The following is a 26,235-nucleotide window of genomic DNA, read 5'->3' as shown; positions in this document are numbered from 1 at the left end:
ATTCATTAATTTATTGGATTTGAATCTTGAGTATCCTCAAATGCTTTTTGAAATGTGGTAAGATGGTTTAAAATAATACTTAAATACTTTCTCTAAATTGAAAATGTACTGTTTAAGGTCTAGGTCAGGGATGGGAAACCTTTTTTTCTGCCAAGAGCCATTTGGATATTGATAACATTATTCGTGGGTCATACAAACGATCAACTTAAAAATTAGGCTATGAAAAAAGCTCCTAGATTTATTGAATTTTGAGTCCTGCCTATGGTTGCCTTGGCAGGGCCAGACCAAATGATTTTGCAGCCATATAGGGCCCACATGCTGTACGTTCCCCACCCCTGGTCTAGACCAATGATATACTAGGTTTTATGGTGCTTTCTCTTAATAACTCTTAATCAAGTTAGAAGATGAGCACTGGAAGCCAGGAACAGGGACAAAAGCAGCCCAGCTTAATCTGTTCCTTACTCCCTGGTGACTGTCTCCTCTTTGGACCTTTCCAGACAAGCATCAGCATCATTCCGGCTGGTTCTAATTCTTTCATCTGTGTGTATTCTTGGACCTTGTTTCATCAGTCAGTCATCTGCTCCCGCTGTGGGAGTTCCTAAAGGCTTCCATTTTCATAAATTCATGTTTGGAAAATTACAATGTACATTTCAAACATCAAAATCAAATTCAAGTTCCAGAAGGCCATACATAACCCATGAGCTGAATTGTTTGATGAAAGATGAAAAAGCACTGCCTAGAAAAAGGGGGGAAAATTCCTCTAAATTCCACGCACAATAACTGTCCTAAGAGAATCGGGGAACATCCATCTGCTCCTGTCTAGACACAAAATCCTTTGCTGGGAAAAGAAAATGCTTGCTTGGGAAGTTCTTATATCTTAAAATAAGCACTTCAAAAATAATCACAAATGGATTGTAAGTTACAAAGAAAGGATGGCACATTTAATTCTGAAACTTAAGGAATAAAGAATCGAACATGCCTTATTTAGTTTACTGAACACTAAGCTTGAAAAATACAGTTAAATCTGGCATCTTTGAGGTTTAAAGGATTAAGATGTAGTAACAATTGCTAAAAATTTATTGCTCATCCTTTACAAGATTCTGATGATCATTAAACGTGTAATTTTTCAAAAAGGATACAACCACCAAAATAAGGTATTCTGTCAGTTATGTTTTTCATTTATATTAATAAACTTTTTTAAAAAAATATATCTTTATTGATTTTAGAGACAGGAAAGGAGAGGGAGAGAGATAGAAACATCAATGATGATAGTCATTGATCGAGCCCGCAACCTGGGCATGTACCCCGACCAGGATTCGAACACCGATTGCCTGGATCCTAGGTCGATGCTCAACCACTGAGCCACACCTGGCCGGGCATATATTAATAAACATTTTTAAGCTTCAATGTTAATCAAGGATAGAAGAAATGAAGAGGTGGTCTTAAACATCAGGGGGTTAAAATTTAATTAGGAAGCAATACACCCCCCACCCCACACCCCCCAGGTAGAATGGTGGACACAGCACAGATATATACATTCAGACAGACAAAAGGGCAGCACAGGGCAGTATACAGTAGGCGCCTAATGAGCGACACAGGTAGGAGTAATGGGGGCACAGAGGAGTGGGATTGGTCGGTGTGGTTAGAGAGAAAATTCACCAAGGACTAAACCAGTCATTGCTCAAGAATAGGTGAAACATAAAAAGACAAACCAGGTGGGGAGGTTATTTTGGGATCCTTTGGACCAGAATAAACAGAACTTCTCTTGTCCTTATGTCCATCTGTTATTTCGGGGCCTCCAGCTACAGGCAAAGCTTCTTACTTTCCTCATCACACTATTTCTGGAATACACTAGTGATGTGTCACGTGTGCTTCCGAACAAGCGACTGTCAGCACGTTCTTCCCTTCTTGGATTCACGCACCTGTTACTGCTGTGGCAGGTGGTCTAGGTGAAGGGGACTTACTACGGCCTCTGCTGTGCAGTTAATCCACCCTGGCCTCCCATCCGGTGGCCACCATCCGTGTGGGCCACCGGGTGTCTACTGCGTCTACTGGATGATGAAAATACTCTAGAGGAACTAGGCAGGCCCTCCTTCCACTCCACTGGCACTGCCATGGATGCCGGTCCCTGGGGCCCTAGAAGTGATAAAGTACCACGTCCTTTGTAGTCCCTAGGATTCTAAATCCATGATGTAACTCATGCAGAAATGGAGATTCACCTTCCTTTCTTTTAGTTTTACATTGACAGCTGGGCACTACAACAGTGCTGTTTCTTCCACTGAGTTGCTCTAACCTTATGACATGTAACTATGGAACCGAGTGCCTTCCCATGTCCACCCTATCCCACCTCCACTTCCATATTAGAGGTTTATTATCAAGCTAACTTTTATTGTGTCTTACTTTTCCTTCTTAAGTTGTATTTTCTCAGGTGGTTCTTCGGCTCCTCGTGCTGAGAGAGCTGGACACGTCTGAATTCTAGCAAAACATATTACTTACAAACAAGCCAAAGCAGAGAAAATATTTTCATGGTTCTTCATGGCCAGGGCTTTGTGACTAGTAACCTGGTTCAAAGAATGACTCAATAAAGTCCTAAGACAGTAAACTAAACCAGTAAATCTCCAGGTTATCTCCCCCAGAGAAATGTGTTCACATTTCAAAAACCAGAAGTCATTCATTTATATACCAAAGGGTTGTATCAACAAGGGACCTTTCCTGGAGGCAGTTTATTAGTGTTAAAGAGGAAAGGTTTATCTCCTCCCCTTAGGAGAAGAGAGAAGCACCTGAGTGCCAGTGCCCGATTCATAACTTGGTGGCTCCTCTCCTATAGTAGGGACCTCCCCTGAGTGCGTAGAATTCATCTGCCCTCATACATGCCTTGAGAAGTAGGAGGAAGCATGGGGGACTGGCAAGGTTATTGCTGTAATTAATATGTTCTTTCTCTGAGCCAGAAACCTTGCATTTGCTTTCAGGGTAAAATAAATATATATATTTAAAACCATCAGCCAAATCCCTACAATATCTAGAGTATGTAGATTTCAGTCCTATAGAAAGGGCTTTAAGACAAACTACACGTTGCCTATTTAAGGGGTAATAATTGGATATATTTCCTTCTCATTCCTCCTACATTTCTGACTTACCACCACCAGAAATACCACAACTACCAATAAGTAAGACAGTTCCTCCATGTATAAGCCTTGACCTTTCAGAGAAAGACTTTACACCAACAGTAAGGGCCACATTAAAATGCATATAGTCAGATGTCTGGGCTGAACAACCTCAGTCATTACAACTTCTGTTTAAATTCTCTACTTTCATAAATTTCAAGGTCAATTACGGAGTAGTGAACTTAGACTGTAACAGGCCTTTTAATCTATACTACCTAGGTAATGTTTTCCCAATAAGCTGCCCCTACCTTTTTTTTTTTTGATATTGATCTCCCTTCAGTCCACACCCCACACATCCAGTCACATATATGGGCAGATCACTAGACCCAGCCAATCATAAAACTGAATCCCCCTAGCAACAGAAATCAGTCCAAGTAGAAAAAGCATACTCCAAGTGACCAAGCAGATAGCTTCCCTTTAATATGTGAAAGGGAAGGGGAAAAACTGTCTTCATATTTATCCTGAAATCTTGAGCTATAAGCCTAAGGATGCTAGAGGACATATTATCTACTGACACAAAAATGTAATATCCTAATTTTTTGTATTCATTTATTCAATGCATACATATTAAATGCTAATTATATGATAACAATGTGCTAGGACCTAGGCACTTATAGAAACACCTGCCTCTAGGAACTGACAATCTAGTTGTGGACCATTTACACGGAAGAGAATGTATTAAAGGTCAAAAGACAGAGAGAGGGAGTGGTCCCTACTGTCTCCAGCTGAGACTTGAGTCCGATCTTAAAGAAGTTCAACACACAGATGTAAAGAAAGGGAAAATGGAGATTACAGAAAGGAGTGGGAACAGCATGGATATGTTTTACTTGCAGTATAATGAACACACCTGTCCAGATGGACCAGAGGGGTTTTTACAGAGGATTCATGGGCAACAATTGTCCATGTTACATGCAGTCACCAGGAAGCCAGTAATTAGTGACACCTATATTCCAAGATCAATAATATTGACCATTCTTAGATGACAAAACACCAGGCAAGGCACAAGAAGCTGAGGCCCAGAGGCATTAACTAATTTGCGTAAGGTCACAGTTAACTGGTAGGAGTCAAGGAAACAGAGCTCTTGATTCCTAACCTGGATTCGTTCTACTGCGTTATACTGAGATGCACTGGTACCCCTTGTTACTATTTCCAGTTTGGGTGCTTTCTGTTTACTGGTCCTCTTACATTTTCCTAGGTAAAATATGTAGAAGTAATGTAAGAAATCTCTTGTTTTTATGAAAATTTTACAGAAGCATAAAAGTAAAAACTGTATAATTTCTACTAAGTGAAAAAAGCTCATCTGGAAAGGCTACATACTGTGCGATTCCAACTATATGACATTCTAGAAATGGCAAAGCTATGGAGACAGTAGGAAGATCAGCGGTTGCCAGGGAGTTGAGAGGGGGAGAGGGATGATTACATGGAGTACAGAGTATTTTTAGGACAGTGAAAAGTACATTGTATAACAAAGATGGACATATGTCATTACACATTAGTGAAACCCATATAATATGCAACACTAAGAGTTAACTCTAATTTAAACTATGTACTTTAGATGACTATGGTGTGTCAACGTAGGTTCATCAAGTGTAATATTTACCACTCTGGTGGGGGTTAATACTAGTGGACACTATGCTTGTGTGCAATCAAGGGGTATATGGGAAATATCTTTACCTTCCCTTCAATTTTTCTGTGAGCATTAAACTGTTCTAAAAAAAATTAAGTCTTAATAATAAAAAAAATTATACCATCTGTTTGGCCCACGTGTTCTTCAAAATAATGGAATTTTAATTTCCGCACATCAAGTGCCTAATAACAGAGTCCTATTAAAAATACAGGATTTTTTCTATTTCTTTTTTTTGTCCCCTCTGAAGAAGAAACTGCTGGCAGAATCTCAAAGACCTCTCAACCCGATCATGTACACTGCCTCAAACTTGCATCAACTATCAAATTTAAAAAGCAATATTTCAATATACCTGTTCAGTGAAGAAAGCTACTTTTTACATATCTAAATATGACATCATTGAATGTACTTTTGCCCCAATCAACCTTCTGCAGTCACCTTAGTAAATGAGATCTTTGAAGATGGGTCTGGTCAAGCATTCACTTACCAAGCTGTTGAAAATTTGTTATGATTCAGGTTTTATAGACGAGATCATCAAATATGTAAACATGCAATGGGGCTGATGTAGATCAAGTTTATTGTGTTTTTTCAGCCTAGATTAGTTTTATAAAAAATAGATAATTTTTCATATAATGTTGCCCTAGAATTTTATTATCCTCATAATCCACAGAATTATTCCTAAAATTTAACTCAGCATTCATATGAACACAAAAGGCACTCTTGAGCAAAACACGGTCTTTACTGAAGTAAACTAATTCATGGGAAATAAACCACAGATTGTCTTGTTGCTCTTTAGATCTTGTTCGGTTTCTAGCCACTCAACCCAGGCAGGCCATGGGGGTTTCTCTACAGAGACCCACCCCTGCACCATTTACATGTCTAAATGGGGGCTGGCCTCTGTTCATAAACCCCTTTAAGCAGCATAGTCTGGCCTAGTCAAGAGTTTTTGAACATTCTTTCTCTTTTTAGTTTTTTTTTTTTGTAATTTACTCTTACTCTACTCCCTTCACCATGCCCTATGGCCACAACACATGGGCTCCATTTTGCCTTGTTTAAACTTGCCCCTAATGGGGGATATTTCTTCCTCTTGGGGCAGTTATTTTCAGTGGGATTATCCCCTCCCAAAGACATGTGGTAATATTTAGAGACACTTGGTTGTCACAATTTGGGGAAGAGAAGGGAGGAGGTCCTATAAGCATCTGGTGGGTTGAGGCCAGGGTTGCTACACAGGACAGCTCCCCTCCCCCAAGAAAGAATCCCTCAGGCTATAATGTCAACAGTACAGAGGTTGGAAGCTTCTGCCTTAGGGTCTTGAATAACTCAGATATAAAACTAGGCAGAACCTTGCGGGTTGCAATAAGGCAAAAGAAAGCATGACCTTTTGTCTTCAGTGTCCTGGACCCCTTTCCCTTTTCTTCATCCTTCCTCTCGGTTCCTTCCCTTCCTTGACTAGTGTTCCTGTGTTCTCTCCCCAAAATAAAATGTACTCTCAGGAAAAGTTTGATAGGCTCATAAAAAAAAGTGACCGAGTCAATGGAGCTACAAGAACCTTTTAAAACCAGGAACAAAACATTAGCCAAAAAGTAGAAACTTGGGCATTAGTGATAAGCATGAGAGTTTTTATTCTGGGGACATGTCTCCTTTGCACAGCCAGAAACTGACAAGGGGGCTAATTCATTTTAGAAAATAAAATAAATAAATGATATAAAAATATATATATAATTTCAACAAAGCTCTGCAAAACCATAATCAAAGATCTGATCCTATGGTCTTCCTCAAACTCCACATGTCTAGTACATACTCCAACAATTCTAATTAGCTACCAATGAGTTAACAGCTAACATTTTTGCTTTCATTTCTTTAACAACCTCTCTAAATACACATAAAGAACCAATTCTGTTCCTGTTTAGAAAACCTAAGAACAATTGGTGACAGAAGCAAAAGAATTCATATATCTTGTCTAGGCTAGTTCTTAGACCACTAACATCCACTTTTCCTTGACATGTATTCTTGCATTTTCTACTACTAGTTGTGTAAACATTATCTGTTTCAATGTCTTCTACCTGGTTACTCTCTTAGTTATCCTCAACAAATCCTGAGAAATAGAATACATCTAAATATCTTGCTCATCTTATCTGTTCAATTAAAAATTAAATGTGGACATCAAAAATCAGGAAGGTGTCCTTAGTTAAATCCCAGAATATTCAATCACTGTATGGGAGGGCTAGGATAACAATTTTAAAAGCTCTGAAAATTAACAAATAAGAGCAAAATCTTGATTAGCAACAACAACGCAGAACAGATTGCTGTTTGATTTTCTTTAGTTTAAAAAAAAAAAAAAAAAAGAAAGAAAGAAAGAAAGATCAACCAGAAAATTACATGCATTTCAAGACTTTGGTGAAAATCATGTTAAAATATCTCAATCAACTAAGCACACTGTCCTTGCTTTTAAGTGGATTTGACTCAGTAGGCACCACTCCTTCTGTTCGTTATAGCATCCCAAAATACAGTAAGAAAAAAACCCAACTGTCTCTTGAAAAATGCGTAAGATCTGTGTGCACAAAAATCACATGTAAATGTGCTATATGCTCTGTATCCTTTGCCTGCTACAATTATCATTCCAACCAGTCAGGAGCAGGCATGAGCTGAGAGTCCTGTCTCCATGTGTTCCCCCTTCTCTGGTACTCTTTTCCTATGTCACACACAAGGGAGTGCTGCTATATGTCAGATATGCCATGTGAAGCTGAGACTTTGTAACAAATGGAGCTAATGGACCAGGAACTGAGAGCCAGAGGAATGTGAGAGGGTCACCTAAAGGGTGAAAGAAAAGTCCTTAAATTGGAAAGTTATATGCCTATTTCTTAAATCTTCCAAGTGAGGTAAGAAATACTGTATGGCTGGCTGAGTTGCTCTATTGAATGCAAAGGGCAAGCCTATTTGAAAGTAAACAGGGCTGAATTTCAGCTAATTAAAATACTAACAGATATTATTGTTATTATTTCTAATTCTACATCTGTGAGGATTCTCAAGAGCAACAACCTCTGGATATGCTATTTTGTGATATTACACTATTCCCATTCTTATATTTCAGAGAGAGCAACCAATGTCTCTGTTCATCTCTTTCTTCTTGGTATTTCAGAACAAATATCTACAGAAATATTTGTAAATAACCTTTTCCCTGTAGAAGGAAATGTGATTCTAACAGAGAACTTGGAACTCTGCTACATCTGACCTTTTAGAGACACATCTATTTTTGAAAAGTCCAGTGGGTTCCAAAGTCCATGTGTAGACTGGGGAAGCCCCAACATTGAGGTTTGAAGAAAGGTCCTTGTGTGTAGGCACAGGACGCAATTCATTGCCTATTCATAACCCCATGCAATACAGATTTAAATTCTGTGTTCTCTCCTTCCCTGAATTTTCATTTCCCCCATACATACAAATTCACAAGGCATGAAGGACTTTAGAAATGGTCTGAAGCCAAGAGACACTAGTCAAGAGCATAAACTACTAAAAATAGGCCAGTCTTTGACACAACTATTCAGAGTTATGGGGTGTTCAACTAACTCCAGAAATAAGTCTTTTTTTTCCCATCCCAATGCACCAGAGAGCTATGATAGGCTCCCATGAGTAACTATGTCTTACCACAGCACTGATTCCCCAATGGGCAGTCACACATCCCTGAAGGAGGGCATGTTAGGCTTTCTTAGAGAGGCAGGACATATATTGAATGTTTAACACTTTGTTAGAGGCCACCACCTCCTTTGTTAAAGTACTTCATATTCAGGCACTACCTAGAACCTTAATACTTTCTTCCCACTGGTTGTCCATAGTCCTTCCTCAAGGTCTACCTTCCTAAGAAATAGACTAAGGCATAGTTTAAGTTCAAGATTCCAAGTTCCAATCACATCTCCACTGCTTTCTAGCCTTGCAAATCTTTTTCACTGATTAACTGATTCAAACTTCCATATTTGTATTTGTAAGTGGAAATAAATTATCTGCCTGCTGCATTTGTAAGTGGAAATAAATTTTTATTTGCCTACTTCACAAGGTTCTTTAGAGAATCAAATGAGATTATACATGAAAACTACAAAGTCACATATACATGCAAAGCATTAAAATCATTATTCTGCTAAAGTTATGCAAATTTAAACTAAAGAAACAAAGACAGCACCCCTTCCATTATCATAGAGGCCTATAGAAAATGATAAGACAGATTTACTCAAATATGGAAATTAATCACACATTGACATTTTGGTTGAATCTAAGACCCATGTTTACCTGTCTCAGAGAGCAATTTTGTAGCTTCCAAAACCTTCTCGGTATAAACACCGGCCTCATAGTTCTCCATTTCAGCATTGATGATGTGTATGACTCGAGCTGCCCGGCCCCTGATGGCGCCCGCAGTCCGGTCCAGAGTGTCCACATCCCCCTCTTGCAGGGCTATCACACACTTGTTCACGTCCTCCAATATGTGATTTTCTAGGGGGGAAATATGTACACATTTATATGATTTTACATCACTCAGGCCTTTAATAGCCCATCTAAGATTCATCAACTTGCATATCAATATGTCCCTGATAACACAGAAGTGACATTTAAAGGACATAGTTTATAATTACAATAGTGATTCTCAAACTTGAGCATCAGCCTGAGGACTCACAGAATCATATACTGTTAGGAATTCCCAGGGTTTTTTTATTTGGTCTGGAGTAGAGCCCAAGAAACTATTTCTATCAAGTTCCCGGGTGATGCTAGCGTTTCTGGTTTGGAGGCCATACTTTAAGAACCACTAACTTAAAGAATATCCCTTTCTTTGTTTCAGTGTTTGAGATCTATTGAATGGAAAGCTTTTTTAGAAGTGGTTGTGTAGCTAATACAAAGTTGACTAGCCAAGCAGGAACATTTCTGGACATGACTAGCTTTGGGTGCAGGTTTGTTTGATCATGTTTTTATTAAGGAACATTCAGGGGAAAACAAGAATGAACAAAGATCACCCAATCATCCTTCTAATGTCATGTCAAGCACAAGGTATATGCCAACGGGGAAACCTGGTCAGGTGGCAGACGGTCAGAGTTCTTCACAATTAAAATACAATCCAGTCCTGTGGCTGCTTCCCTCAGATTAATCAAAATCAGTGATCACTTTCCTGCCACTGTCCCAGATAGAACCCAAGCAAGTAGATGAGAGGCTTCGCTCTCTACTAGCACAGAGAAGACACACAATTTGGTCCCTTACAGTTTTGCAAGTATGCGGTTTTGTATTTCCCACATCCAATGTGAGATTTGTAATTATGTCCCTTGTACAGTCCTTAGAAACAAGAATACTGAGGAAATGGTCAAAAAGTTTAGAATTATTAGTTTCAGGAAAGAAAAGACCTTAACCTGAAAATACACACCTGCACACACTGGATAGTTTAAATAGAACAAGTTTAGAAACAGTCTTAAATAACCTGGTATCTTAAAATTTGTAACTGCCAAACTCAATGAATATTTAATAAAGGATTAAAATACATTTTTGCCACTTTAAGAAGTTTCTCCAACTAGTTCTAATTTTAAAATTTCTGAAGAAGGAGAAATGGGAGGGTACTTGGCAAACCCCAGTCTCCACCACGGACCCCTTCCACCACTCAGAGGGAATATTTGTTCTTCTGGAACATTTGATAGAAAACTGCAAAGTATAACTTACTTTTCATCAAGGAACATCTGTTTTGACCTCATGTAATATGATTTCCTCACTCAACCATTACAAATGTCTGATTTCTACTTTCTCAGTTTTTTAATTTCAAACAGAAATTAGAATAGAAAAATGAAGTGTTTAAATATTAATAGTCAGATATCTTAAAGTCACAGGAAGCAGCACTTCTGAATGCTAATATTTTTCTCAGTAAACGAGAAAAACAACTGAAAAGAGAAATGGAGTTTTCGTTGTGATTAAGGAAACATCTGAAAACCACCGCTTTATAAGATCTTGGATTATATCATGCAAACTCGCCTAAAAGGACACCTGAGAAAGGGGTTTACTCAAATGAAACTCAACACAGGATTTTAAATTCAAAAGCTTGATTGATGTAGGCTACTCTAATGCCCTGCTGGATTCCTCCGGGCAATTAAAATACTCCCTGATCCCTGAAAGTGAGCAACGGAGAGGGTCTTCATGTCAAAAACAGGCATCCAGTTGCCTTTTTCTTTGAATAAACCTAGTACAAGAAAAGGCACAGCTACTGTTTTTCTGTGCATATTTTAAAGATGCAACTTTGTAGTTGAATGCAAACAAGCATCTGTTAATTATATTAGATACTAATCTCTCTGGCATTAAATTTTTTTTAAAAAATTAAGCAACCCACTTATGACCCAATATCTTAAAATAAAATGATAGTTTAAAAAAATCTCATTTCCCAAACTAGAAACATGCAACTAATTTAACTGAGGGACAAAAAAAGAATGTGCTTTTGTATATATAACTATACGTATCTGAAGGAGGCCAGCAGCAGGGATACAGAAAACACTCTATGTTAAGTGAAATAAGCAAGTCAGAGACAGACAAGTACCATACAATCTCACTTGTATGTGGAACCTAGTGATCAAAACGAACAAAATAGAAACAAAGGCATGGACACATGGAACAGACTGACAGGTATAAGAGAAGAGGGGTGTGGGGGGACTGGATGAAAAAGGTAAAGGGATTAGACAAAGAAGGTATATGCACAACCCATAGACAGACTGCAATGAGGTGATGGGGGGATGAGAAAAGGGGGGGGCTGGGTGGAGGTGGGAAAAGGGAGGGGAAATGGGGGACATCTGTAATAGTGAAAACAATAAAAATAAAGTTAAAAAAACATTGCTTTTAATTAGTCAAATCATCCACTAATTTGTTCAATGGTAATCCGGTTAAGCACATCCTGTGAATCAAGTATTGACTCAGTTTTCAGAATCAACTTTTTTTGAAAATGTTAAGATAGTTTACTCACCATTTCACAACCTTCTCCAGTTAGAGGTGCCCCTTTCATAGAAAAAATAAGTTACAATTCCCTCATGATTGTAGTTATACTGGTAGAGGAAATACATATAAAAGCTCTAATGATAAAGAATGTTTTTAAGTGGACTTGCATTTTATTACTCTAAGTACCAACAATGTATTTTAAGGAGAGCTATACCTGTTTATGTTAACATTTGGTTTGATTACAAGACCATACTTTCTGTAAATATGAACTGCTGGCCCCCTTGTAATAGTTTCCCTTCTCCTACTCCTTACACAGTCAGGCCTGGGGCTCACAGGTTTGGAAGCCCACTAGCCTAGCATCTAGCCAGAAGGGCAATGAATTATTCGAAGGCAGAATCCACACCTGACAGTGCCTTACAACCAAGAGGCAATCAAAGAAGAAATAGTGAATTAACTTGTCCATTGAAAAGGGACAATCAAATATATATTTTGATCCTAATGTATTTTTAAGAATTAGAATTCATTAAGAAAACAGAAGAATGCCGTTCCAACAAGAATATAGAAGTGAAAGTAGTAATAAAAAGTATGTGTATTCCAGATTATTACACTGCCTGGAGAAACTGTTCAGGTACTTTGGATACTACACCTGGATATGAAGTGTGGTGTTTAAACATATCAGAAAATGTCTGACTGCAACAGATTTCCTGATAAACTTCCTTGAATTTTTGAAACCTATTTCAGAAAAGGTATAATTTTGTTATAAAAATCACTGATGACCAAACAACTTATAAACCTCAAAGCTTTTGTTTCTAAATTCAAAAACAAAGTTCACTGTATACATTTTTAAAAGGAAACAAATGTAAGATCCTGGAGTGAAAAAAAAACCAACACCCCCCCCCCCAAAAAAAAAAAAAACAAAACACACCGAAACACCCAAACAAAACAAAACAAAACAAAAACTTTTGGACATCATGGGATTGAGTTAACAGCTTTTTCCTATCTTAGAAGCCTGCTATTTTGTGAGCCAAACCCAAGAATTAAACTGTCACATGGTTAATGCTGAGATGCTCATTTTAAAACACTATTAAAATTGTAGTTTTTGCCCAGTGGGAAAAGTTTAAGTGCCCTAACACAGCCATTCCACTTCTTTATGAGCCCAGGCCACAGCAGAAAATTGGTTTTGCTCCTGTAATGTTAATCTCTAGCATCACTGCACCCCAAACTTGTTGCATTTCAAGTGGACAAATTGAACACTCACACACAAGTTCAGGTAGCATGAAACAGAACAAACACAGAAAACTAAAATCCTTTAATCATGAAGATCTTTCCTGTTGTTGTTTCTTAAATAGAGTTTCCTGCCAGAATAGACATAACCTTAAAGAAACTAACACATAAGATGTCATTAATGCCATTTCAAAGTATCTCCTGGGCCAAACTTGCAATTTATGGACGCAAATGTTTGGGCTCCAGCACGGAGAGGAGATGAGTAGTAGTTTCCCCAACTACTGGGCTGTGTCCATGGCCCGCCAGCAGGAGAGAGTGGGTTGTGTCATTATCTGTCCAGCCCGCCTGTGGAAGGTGCCTGTCACCTGCAATGGCACTGGCATGCTCCAGCAGGCCCTGACGAGGCTGGCTCCCCAACGGCGCCTGTTCATTTTCTCGCCATGGCATGAGGCGGCACCCGGACCACTGTGGGTGGACTGCACCGTGTTATCTGCAGAAGCCAAAGCCTTTTCTTGTTGCTGCTAATAATGAGATGCACCAAGGCATGGCAGGGAGAAAGGTGGCCGAGAGGCCCGGCTGGCGGGAGAAAATTAAGAAAAGCTTTGCGCTATTGAGAAAGTCTGAGATAAGGCCTGCTCACCTAGTTCCTCCCCACTCTCAGAAATTTCTGTACATGCATTTAAAGAAAAGCATAAGTTGGGAAAGTTATGATGTTCGGAAATCTCCAGAAAAGATAATGCATGAGTATTTTCTACTCATTGGTAGCTAGGACAGGAGGCAGAGAAAGATTTCCAGGGGCTATCGGGATTGCTCTGTGAGAGGAGGCTGGGTGAGGAGTCCCCTTGCCCCTTTCCTGAGGACCCTGAGGTCATCCTGGCAAAAACTGACTGCATACTAGGAGAGATACTCACTATCACTGACCACCCTCCTGTTCCCCACTATCCAAATCCCCAACATGTCTATCCAGAGTTCCTAAGCACCTACGAAAGATGCATTCCTTGGGTATATCTTTTCTTTAGGACTCAGCCATCAGCAAAGCAAAAATCCCAGGAACAGCAACATATTAATTTCTTTATTAGCCAAACCCTAGGCATGGAAATGTTTAAATGAATAGCTGCTTTGACAAGTCAAAAATAGAGTACCTTGGGAACGAAGGACAGGACGGATTTCTAAAAGGGATTAGAGAGGAAGGATACCAGAGGTGGGGGGAAGGAAGCTGCCAGAAAAGCTGGAAGCACCAAAAGAAATTTCCCATCTAGCTTGATTTATTGAGAACCATACAGCTTCTGAAAAAATAATCTGAATTTTAATACCTTCTCGACCAAGTTCCCTACCCACCTAATGACTTCGTTTTCTCAAGAGACTTAGAATACCAATACCTATTTTATAGAATTTTGGCGAGAATTCAAGCACACGGCAGAGAGTCAGGCAAATTATAGACACTGAGCACGTGTTAGCTTGTTCTTCCCATCTGCCTTGTCTTGCCCTCCATGGTTTCAACGCTGGCTTTTCGATTATCCATCAGATCTATAGATTCGACGATGCTGCTCTCAGACAAGCTTTAAACAGAAGCCCCCAGTAGGAATTCATTTTCTGTTTCTTTATGAGAAGGAAAGACTGCACCTAGGAAAAGCTCCCAGATACGATAAGCCTCCCCTAGAAATCTCTCCCACACTGTTGTCATCAGAGGCCCTGTCTGCCTGGTCCCCACCAGCAGTGCTGTGACCCCTCCCCCTCAGGCCTCAGTGGCCAAGAACAACAGCCTGGTCAAGGTTATTGCTGACTGAACTTGACAGGTGTGAGTTCCACACACCTGTGGGTACAATCAACGCCTGGTCCATTGAAATTTTCCAGGGTCACTTGGTTATTTGAATACCTCGCATTGGAGGCCAATGTTTCCAGTGACCACCTCCCCCACTCCTCCCACACTCTCCTGTGCGAAGTGAGCCAAATGTGTTTGGAATAAGGCCCATTTGCTGGCTGGTCGCCCTGTTTTGCAGTGGCGCCAAAGCGTCCTGTTCAAGGTCAAAATGACTACACGGTTATTCAAACACACTAGCATCCTTCAGTCTGGCTGCACTTACAAGGAGAAAGTTACAATTTCAAGTGATGACTAGTTCTATCTGCTTTCTCTCGCTCCCTTACACAACCTTGTAGACAAGTGCTCAAAGTCTCTATAGCTCCCAAGTGCCTTCTAATGGGTTCATTCTGTGGCTACTATTTCTTCCCGGCTTATGACAAACCTGGATACCTTCACTTATTGCAAAAATGACCCCCTTAACACAGTCTAATTGGAATAGCAAATTGTATGTGTGTGTGTGCATATATATATATATACATATACATATACATATACATACATATATATATATATATATATATATATATATATGAAAACAAACCATGAGGATTAACCAATCCCAGACCCCAAACCCTTTTTCAGATGGGTGATTCAGATGTATCAGAGGCGATCCCGTTTTTAAAAAAAACACACCAGGAACTAGAAAGGAACCTAAGTCTTCTTAACCTGGTCAGTTTCTGATATCTTTATCAGAAAGCTGTTTCGCCCCCTAGTGATTTGACTAGTATCTTGAAATGATGTGCACACCGAAGAAGCATTTCCAAGAGGGTGTGACGGTCACATTCGCAGAAATGACAGAAAGCTCAGAGAGCCAAGAAGAGCCCTTGAGACAGAGCCCCGCGACATTTACAAATCACCCCTTATCTCATCCTGCTCTCCTCCTTCAGCTGCCTCCTAAGGAGCCCGCTGCCCATTACCTGAGACGGAGAGAAAGTCATCCACCGAGGTGATGTCATCCACGGCCTCGGTCAGCACTCGGACCTGCTTCTCCCACTGGTCCTTGAACACGTCCATGTTGTCCTGAGCAACTTTGCTCTGCGGCCGGGCGGCCAGAGTGAGCGCGGCATTGATGACCTGTTGGATGGGAACAGCGCAGGGCCATCGTGAAAACGCTTCCAAATACCAGGCTGAACGCCTGGGCCGCGCAGCTTCCTCAGGTGAGGGGGGCTCAGGGTTCAGAAGGACAGTCAGAAGCATGATTGATGAGCTAGGTGGTCAGCTGCCACTAGTTTTTTGCTTGCCTTGCTTTGCTTCCCTTTGAAGGTACAGTAATTAGCACCAGGTTTCAGGAAGCATTTAATGGCCAAGGCCTGTTGACTTGTCACAGACATGGCATCAACTTAACGCTTGTTCTACATGCACAAGCTTATAATTTAGCCGTTGAGACGAGGCAAACAGATATGGAGTGTTTAAACAACAGCCCCAAACAAATAAAACGAAGTCAATATGAGTGGAAAAGACAGTAATTGCCACAGTGATTCTGAAGACTGGAATAGTTAGATATTGATTTTTTTTATTTTGATTTTTTTTACTAAAGGTAGAACTTTAGACAGCCCATGGATGTTAGTTAGCAAGTTCCAGTGAGAGGAAAGAGGGAAAGACAAGCAAAGGAGTGATGTGAGGGCTGGAGTGTCAAAGTCCCAAATATTAGGTCACCCATAGGTTTGCCGTGTTGTTTTTTAAATATTTTTGTTGATTTTAGAGAGACGATGGGAGAAGGAGGAAGATAGGGAGAGAGAAGGAGAGGGAGAAGGGAGAGAAAGGCAGAGAGAGATCAGTTGGCTGCCTCCTGCATGCCCCCTACTGGGGATCGAGCCCCGAACCTGGGTGTGTGCCCCGACCAGGAATTGAACCGGCAACCTTTTGGTGTATGGGATGCCACCCAAACAACTGAGCCACACCGGCCAGGGAACAGATGGGCTTTTGAAACAAAGTGAACGAGGCTTACCTGGGGACACAGGCTGTCAATCTGGGTGGCTGCCATTCGGACTAATTTCACCCCTTCCTCATTGTTGGAGATGGAACAGGCCAAATTGGCAACCTGTATTGAAGAAAATATAGTGAAAATTACGTTGAAGCAAAGAAAAAGTCTTGCATGATCCTGTACCATCTCTGGAGAGTGGCACATCCAGGAGAAATCTTTCACAAATAAGATAAGGGTACCCTTCAGTGTTGAACCAGATGTTACTCGTTTTAATGCTATGTTGGGCATTTTTTCCAGAATACGGTGGTACTAACAAATTATTGCTTTAGGATTCTCATGAACACAATCATGCATTCTAACTGAGTTGCTTTGAACCGTTTTCTGCTATGGGCTGCCCCGATCCACCTACACTGTCACTTGAGCCCCTTCAGACTCACCCTTACATGCAGAACACTGATTGTGGCCAAATCAGTACTAAATTCTGGTCAGTGAGAGAGATACTACAGGCAATGCTTTGGATTTAGGAGAGACTGGCCTAGCCAACGTGGCTCAGTGGTTAAGCTTTGACCCATGAGCCAGGAGGTCATGGTTCAATTCCCAGTCAGGACACATGCCTGGGGTTTGGGCTTGATCCCCAGTAAGGGGCCTGCAGGAGGCAACCAATCAATGATACTCTCTCATCATTGATATTTCTATTCTCTTTCCCTCTCCCTTCTCTCTGAAGTTGATAAAAGCATTTTTTTTTTTTTTTTAAAAGGATAGACTCATAGTAAGCTGAAAAATCAGAGTTCTCCACCCAAAGGAACTCAGAGCTGCCGTCAGTCTGTGGGGAAGATGCCAGTCCACAGTAGCCAACTCACATGCTCTCAGGGGCCACAGGGGTGTTAGAAAAGTATAGAAGAGACTAGTAGAATCCATAGGTAACAGTAGAGTGTGTAGCAAATGAGAACACACATGTCTAGTATGAAGATATGCATATTTTGTGTTTTTAACACATGATACCATCCTAAATAGCTGAACTGAATTCAAGTTCCCAGGTCAAGCATTTCAATTTATGTTACTCCTTCTCTTTAGGGAGAATTGGTCATACAAGGTCAGACTGATTGGCCAAGGGCAACAGCACACAAAACCACCATCAAAACACTGATGGGTCCCATCAGGCTGGTGTCAAGAGGACAGGAGGATGAGGGTTCGAAAGGGCAAAGGAGAAGAGAGGGGTCACCAGGCCCAGGAGCAGTAGGGCAAATAGAACAAGATTAGCAGAGGGACAGTCCCTAGGAGCCTCCTGGCTACCTGCCCTGTTGTATATGGCTCACTTCTGCTCTCCAAAATCAGGCTGCTTTCCTACCGACTCTGAATGCGCTGGGAGATGACACTGTGCTACACATGTGCACAGTTCTGGATGTGAAAGAAGCCTTCGTTAGACAGTGGGGAGTGGGAAGAGCACAGAACTGGAGAGCATTCAGAGGACTGTTCCTGGACAGCAAGAGGAGATGGGTAGATGGTGATACTAGAAATATTTTCAAATACTACTTCAGTAAATCATTAGTCCATGAAGCTTTTAAGGACATATTAAGTCTATTACCGTAAGAATATATACTATGAGAAACCACTGATTAAGTTCTAAACATTATCATGTACTCTATTTTTTTGTGAATTTTTTTTTAATCCTCAGCTGAAGATACTTTTTCCATTCATTTTTTTAGAGAGTAGTAGTGAGAGAGGGAGAGTGTAGGGAGATACACCAGTGTGAGAAAGGCACATCGATTGGTTGCTTCCTGCACGCACCAGACCCAGGCAGGGATCAAACCTGCAACTGGACTGGAATCAAACCCTTGACTCTGGTCCACAGGCCGACACGATGCTCTAACCACTGAGCCAAACCAGCCAGGGCTCATGTAGTTTCTTATATTTAATAGTTTACCTTTGATTCTTCAGATTGACATTCTGAAAACTAAGTAAAATAATGAAAACTATGAGAAAGACAAATATACCTTACTATATCCATTCACAGGATACTAAAGCCCCAGGAGTATGATGCTCCTGGGAGGCAGAGTAAGAATACAGGTTCTCTCTTTTTTGTTACATCACAGTCTCCACTCTGCATTTCATTAATCTTTGTTATATTTGTATTGTGGTGTATTTTATATTCCAAATAGCAGATTAATTGGTGCTCAGTACATGTTTACTGAATTAAAAACTAGCTTTTAGTATTTTTACTGCATTTAGTGATTTGTAACACATCATGGATTAAAGATACTCCCGAAGAGAAAGTTAAATTCCCTCCTTGATTTGTCTAGAAAACTTTTCACATTACCTTCTAGCAGATGTTTACCAATACTACGGTGCTAGACAATGGTCCTACATTCTGGTCCATTGTTTGAGTCTGCAATGGTGTGTCCCCTGTTCTTGGTGGCATGAGAAAAACCAGGATGCTATGGCAAATTTCCAGAAAGATACATGTATTTAATATAAAATTCTATCTTTTAATCTCCAATGAAATCCTATTTCTGCAGTTGAACAACCTTTCATTTTATGAAATAATTTCAGAAAATGGTTTTCTTTGCTCTTTATCACCCTTGCTTGGTGTGTGAGAGAGATTGAGGTCATACTTTTGCACAGCAGTGGACAATTGCTAAAGGGTTTGGCATGGCTCTTTATAATGACAGCATGAAAACTTAAAAATGATCTGGGGCCTGGCTGGCATGGCTCAGCGGTTGAGCATTGACCTATGATCCAGGAGACTGAGGTTCGATTCCTGGTCAGGGCACATGCCCTGGTTGCGGGCTCGATCCCCAACAGGGGATGTGCAGGAGGCAGCGGATCAGTGTCTCTCTTATCATTGATTTTTCTATTTCTCTCCCTCTCTGAAATCAATAAAAATATATTTTTAAAAAATGATACAGGAACCAGGTTTGGGTAATATTTGCTGTATCTTTGTAAGAAGAGGGGAGAAACACCCATACTCTTAATGAGATAATGGGTCTAGAACAAGTCTTTAATGGCTGTTGACATAAAAATAACTATAATTAAGAGAGAGTAAGAGAACCAGACAGGTATCAATTGATGGAAGGACATAACACTACTTATGAAATGTTTTTGCCAAACAAACAAAATGAGAAATGAACCTTAAGATCAATTCTGAATTTACAGGAAATTCAAAAGACAAAGAAACATGTAAAATAGAACCACATAACTGTCATCATGAAAACCCAGATGATGAAAGACTGGTAGGAAAAAGTCAGACTATTTTTTATGCCTAAATAAAATAAACTGTAATACACACATCCATATATATGCAAATAAACAAGTACATAACAAAAGGACATCATGAAACACTCAAAGAAATTGAAGTATTGACTAAATATTTGATGATGTTGAGGAGTTAATATTTTAAAGTACACTAACAACATTTCAGTTATTTTTAAATGTCCATGGCTTTTAGAGATAAATATGGAGATGCTTATGGATGAAGTGATATGTTTGGGATTTGCTTTACATTTATCTAGGGAAAATGGATGGAAGTGTAGAAAAAACAAGATTGACTATTAATTCATAATTATTGAAGCTGGACGACAGTATACGATGGTTCATTATACATGCTCTACATTTGCTTGAAATTTTCCATAATAAAATAATTAGAAACAAACATAGCAACCACAATCTATTGTATCACCAGCTCTGCTCAGATTCATTCTTGCACTTGTATGAATCTCAAAGGGGCACAGAATAAGTTAGGGAGAAACCTGAGCATCGTTTGGAGTTAAGGCCTGCAGACAACGAGAGTACCAGCCTGAGCATGGAAGAGGAATACATACCTGGACTGTTTAAGTCACTACAGACCTCACAGTCTCCTGCTCATGCTGGCTGCATGTCCCCAGGAAGAAACTAAACCTGGGGGCCTTAAGGCTGAGAAGAACTGGGCTCTTCTGTGAGGGAGATGCCTATCAGTGACTTCCACATGGTGATGATGAATTTTTCTTTGTATATCTTTTGAAATGTTTATTTGCCCTTTGCTCAAATAAATTCTATTATGGCTCAGATCTAACGTGGGAACTCCATTACCCAAGAGAATCTAGTAGGGGGAATAGTGCTAGCAACACTTAGCAAAAAATAAAGAGCTGGCAACTCCAAATAGTTCTACAATTATTTATTCTCTTTAATTTACTGATCTGTACATGCTAATGTCTGGCAGCCTCCACTCTGCAATGTACTCCTGCTCTTTAAGTCCACTTAAAACTCAGAATTTCATTTACCTTGTATTGTATTCTGAAACATTCTGAAAATATTTCAATGTGATGTTAAGGATTTCACTATCTCCAAAGGCAGCCTTGTATATTTTAAATTGGTCATGGACTCAATCCAAATTCCTACCTTTTTTTCCCTTTGGCTTCCCTTTCTGCTTCTCACTAGACCATAGGTATCATGGCGACTCTGAACATGGTTTTATATATTGTGATTGCTAGAATTCTGGCAGCAAACACTACGCTTTGGTCTCGAGGCAGCTCCCGAACAATGCAGCTTGAACTGCTGGCTAACATTTCATCACCAGCTCAAGAATACTGCACACAGTAGGATCTTAATAATTGATTACAACTGCCTGTTCTTTAACTATAGCTCTTATGTTATAGTATCAGAAGCTCTGATAAAAATGCCCTATTTTCCAAATCACAATATTCTCTCCTTTAAAAGACACACAACAATTTAGCAGGATAATCTTCCTAATGCAGGGAGAAGGGGAAGGTAGACTAGAGTCGTTAGGCATTTGAAGAAGATTAATGGCAATAACAAAGACAATAGGCCATTAATAGATTTATGTTACTAGACTGTACCCCAAAAGATGTTGAATGCTATGATTATATTTTTTCAATCCTCACCTGAGGACATGTTCATTGATTTTTAGAGAGGGGAAGGGCAGGGGGGGAGATAGAGATCAACATGAGAAACACTGATCAGCTATCTCTGGCATGCGCCCCAACCTGGGATTCAACCCACAACCTAGGTATGTGCCCTGACAGGGAATTGAATCCAAGACATTTCCGTGTAGGGGATGACACTCCAACAAACTGAGCCACATGGGCCAGGGCTAGTATGAATAAGTTTAAGAGAATTTTGAAACCTGCTTGAGTCAACCAAGCAAGTAACATTTATGGGATGGCTCTGGTCTCTGCTTTCTCCAATCTTGAATTATTTACAACTTAGCTGAGTCAAGAGTCATTTGGCCTTCCTAGAGCCTTAGAAAACAATGAAGTATATCTACAGTATATCATTAACTATTAAATGTTGGGATATTTCCATTGATTTGAGATTTCTGAAAGTGACAAGGTCTATGAATAAAGGTGGCACAGCTCCTTGGTGAACTGATCTTACTAAATTCCCAGCAATCTTTTATGAAGGGAAGCATAATGGATTTGGGGAAGTAGAAAATGAAAAGACTGGGCCAAGTTTTCCGATTTACTGCCTTAAAAGTGGTTATCTTGGAGATAAGAAGCTTAGTAGTTATCACTAAATTGTGTGCTGGCTACAAGAACTGTATGGGTTCAGAAAAAGGAGCAATCAGTACCCTTGGGCAGGAATCAGTAAACACACATGGAGAGTTAAGAGGTCCATCTTACAATATTTCTTTTCCGATTGCCTGATTAGCACAACTTCCTGGATGCTCAAAAATTGTGATATTTTCTGTTCTGGAGGCACATTGTGTGAGTAGGTGAAGCAAACAATATCAGTAGGATTAGAAAGACGGTAATCCAGCAAGGAAGGTGGGTGCTGATTCTTCTAAGAAAGTAACTTGCTCCTTGAACTGAATTTGTACTGCAACTGGCAACCATCCCTATTTAATAATCACCTTAGCTGACAAAAAATAAGTAAAGATATTCCAGGGAAACTGACAGAAGAGTTAAAATTGGCAAAAAGCAGAACTATGTGGAACCTTGATGAAAATATATTGTGACCACTTAAAACACAAGATATTTTTTATCACAAAAATGTATCCTGCATAGCTCAAAGTTACAGGTACATAGCATATCATGGCTGTGAAATTTGGTTTCATATGGCCTTCACTACAGAAAGCAGCTCCATCTAAAAAAAAAAGAAAAAAAGCCACAGTCTTGTTTGAACACTTACAAGAAAAGCCAAAATGCCTGGAAGGCTTAGCTTTAATTAGACATTAAAACCTCTAATAGAATATTTAGACATTTAACTCCAAAGTGATATGAGGTGCATTAGAAAGACAAGAATGTTTTCTTCTTTTCTGGACCTGGAAATCAAATTTCAGTTTTTTTACTATTCATGATTCTGGTCAATTTCAGATGCCAGTGCATACTCGGTGCAGCCAACCCCCAAACACCTTATCATTTCATTAAGTTTTACAGCTTAAGGTATCCTATTGGTGTTTTAAGACTACACTATTGAAAAAAATACGAAATAGCAATTTGGAGGTTTATAAAGTACTTGCTCCTCACATTAATATTCCATCATCATAAATTTGAGGACAAAATGAACTTATTACTAAAGTGTTATTTCCAGTCACTACAGTCACATGGCCATATAAAAACCATGAAGAGAAGAGATGGTGGCCCAAATTCCACACACAGCTATTCTTTATAAGGATCATGGCGATGAAGAGTGCTGTGGTCTCCATCTGAAGATTTACCTGGTTATCTGCACTGACAGGATCAGTACACAGAAAGGCACTAATATGTATGTGCCTAGCTTGTCTAGAATTTCAAGGGTCCTATAGAACATGCCTCTGCTATTGCAGATGGAATTTTACAATTAAGAGACGAGATAATACACTTCCCCGAGATCTTTGAGAAGGCAGAAGCAGCTGATGTTAAGACAGGGATATGACCTTAAGATGACGATGGACTTCCACAAGATGGTCCTAAGAGAAGACTTGATGCCACCTTCATGACCCGATATAAGGAAAGCCCCAAAGGTCTGTCTACCTCATATGTTTGTAGCCATCGCTTTTCCTGGCTGAGGTATTTGGAATCTTTTTAAAATGCAGCTGCCTTAGACTGAAATGAGTTTATCAACCGCACTGCCAGTAACTGAGGTTCAGAAGGACAAAGGACACAACAGGGATACTTTGATATGGGAGGGATGCCTCAGAAGAGGTTGGCAGCTGGGGCAGCAAGAAGACCCTGGGGATGGGAGGAAATGAGAAACACTTTTTCATGGTTCCATTTTAAATGACTTCTCTAAAGCACCTGACACTCTTAATTATTTTATATAATTTGTTGAAGTCATATAATGGTAAGAGCCTGGGCTCTAGAGTCAGGCAGCTGAGGTTTACACCTTGCCTTGCTCTTGCCATCAAGCACGGTGCTTCAGGGCTGCGAGCCTCAACGATCTCACTATAAAATACAAATATTGAGTAATAAAGCAATAAGGTTGAAATAAAAATGGATGGGGTGCCTAACCCAACACCCAGAAAGGATTTGACAGATGTTATTTCCATATAGCAAAAGGTCACTATGAAAGAAATATTTTGATAATACCCAAACGCCTATATGTGTATTCAGCCACTCAGTACCTAGACTGTGCTGTACACAGAAATGATCAAGTATTTTTTGTATTTCCTAGAGTAGTTTATATTTAGGTGAGATTAAGTAAGTGCATTTTTAAAGTTCGTATTGTAAATGTAATGACAAAGGAAATAAACTGGAAGCAATGACTGAGTAAAGGGAAGTCTGTATGTAACCATTTGCATAGTGTATCCTTCAGTTATTTTTGTAAAGTTGCAACCTCCGCGCATATCTTTTAGTCACCGTTTTTTCTCTTATATAGCAAATATTTTCCAGATTCTTTGTATACTTGTAATTAATTTTTTAATTGAGTATTCCCAAACATTTTTGCCTTGTTATTGGGTAAGTCAATTTCCTGTTATACATTTAAAGAAGTCTCTGATGTTTGCTATTACCAAAAAGTTATGTACACTTCTCAGCATCCAATTTTTGCTCCTATCAGAAGTGTACTTTCTGGGTCAGGGACACTGTCATGGCACCTGTTCACATATGGGCATAGTGCCTGCTGAAAGTTCCCAGCAATGAACTGCTGATTCTTCAGTGTCATTGGCATTGTAGCTCATACTCAACAGGGCTTTTCCTTGCCTTCTCGGCCACCACGTAATCTGAGTGTCTTTCCAACCTTCATTCCACAAACCACAAGTGGAAATCGGGATTGCCAAAAAGTCAGTTCGCATTTCTCCAGCTAGACTGGATTCTTGCAGGATGGAAGCCTTTACTACACCTAGCACAGGCTCCCAATTCCAATTTTTTTTTTCTTCCTAAATCTCACAAGTTCCTTCCATGCTGTCTAAAGTAGACACCACTCAACCTGTTATAACCTAGTCACCCCTAGAAGGGTGTCGAGTTCCATGATCTGGAATTGGGAGCAAGCATCTGCTCTACGTGCCATCCTTTTTGGAGTTTATCATCAAATCAGCATCCAGCAGCTAATACCAAATGAACCGTATACAATATCCCGCCACATGGTGCTAGGAAGCAATCGCTTCCTGGTCCCACCAGGCTTCCTGCCCTTGCCTGTACTTATACACCTATGTGAACACAAATCTGCATTCCTAGGGCTCCTTGGGGATGCAAAACAGCTCTTTTGCCTGTACTCTTAGGTATAAACACACAGACACCACTAGCAAATGCTGTTTGCATACCGCTGCCCAAATTAAAGCGATCAGTCTGCCCTGGTGACTTTAATGGAAGTAATCACCGGTTCACATCCATGAGCAAACTGATTTGCCTGCTTCACAGCTGAGTCACTGAGCATAAATCTACACCCTTCGTATATAAAAACCTCAGTGGCTTAAAATAATGCAATAAAGCACCACCTAATGCCTTCTTGATGCCTGTTGATCAATAACGTGTGGTTGTGTAAAGAGGATAGGAGAGACTTGGCATGAGTCGCCTAAAATCATGCAATAAATGCAATGCCCTGATAAGTACTATAGGCATCCCGGGATTTTGTTTTGTCCATCCTTTCACTGAGGAACTGGATTATTAGCTCCACTATTATTTGGTTCCTCAGGGTCCCATGTAAGAGAAATATTAGTTGACTTTCGTATAACTGAGGTTAATATCCCCCCCACTGATATTGGTGGGCCCAGAGCTCCAGGTTCTGTCTTTAGTGGTGGAGAAGGGCCACACTGAACCATCCAGTGCTTGACTTTTACCAGAAGCCAAGGAGTATTTGCAGAATATCTGAATAAGTAAATGCAGATGTTTTCTGTTGCCTGGCCTCACACATTTCAAGATGTTAAGTAGAAGTGTGGAGGCAAGGCCATAACCACAATGCTACGAGACTCTAACCACCCTAACCAAATTATATCTGCCCTCAGGCCCCTTTGTACAGAATTCCAACTTGATGAGATGACAGTCACAAGTCTCCCACTTCCTCCACTTCATGCCCCAGAGCTTTTAGTTGCTGTTTGAGTGTGGGGGGCAGTAGAGGTGGGTGCCTTCACCAAGTAACCTCTTAGCAA

General features: G+C 40.0%; 1 protein-coding gene across 1 annotated transcript in view; it reads right to left on the bottom strand.

Moving 5' to 3' along the window:
- CTNNA2 (catenin alpha 2) overlaps positions 1 to 26,235 on the bottom strand; it is a 976,906-nt gene that overhangs the window by 76,384 nt on the left and 874,287 nt on the right. The window contains exons 10-12 of the mRNA XM_087823861.1: positions 16,761 to 16,853; positions 15,730 to 15,886; positions 9,067 to 9,267 (exon numbers count right to left, since the gene is read on the bottom strand). Coding sequence (XP_087679987.1) covers positions 9,067 to 9,267; positions 15,730 to 15,886; positions 16,761 to 16,853 — 451 coding nt within the window. The remainder of the gene's footprint in view (positions 1 to 9,066; positions 9,268 to 15,729; positions 15,887 to 16,760; positions 16,854 to 26,235) is intronic.

This window comes from Miniopterus natalensis, chromosome 13, assembly GCF_054644295.1.
Source record: "Miniopterus natalensis isolate mMinNat1 chromosome 13, mMinNat1.hap1, whole genome shotgun sequence".
NCBI classification, from domain to species: domain Eukaryota; kingdom Metazoa; phylum Chordata; class Mammalia; order Chiroptera; family Miniopteridae; genus Miniopterus; species Miniopterus natalensis.
The sequence above is the reverse complement of the archived record's forward strand: the minus strand, read 5'-3'. Positions and strand labels throughout refer to the sequence as shown.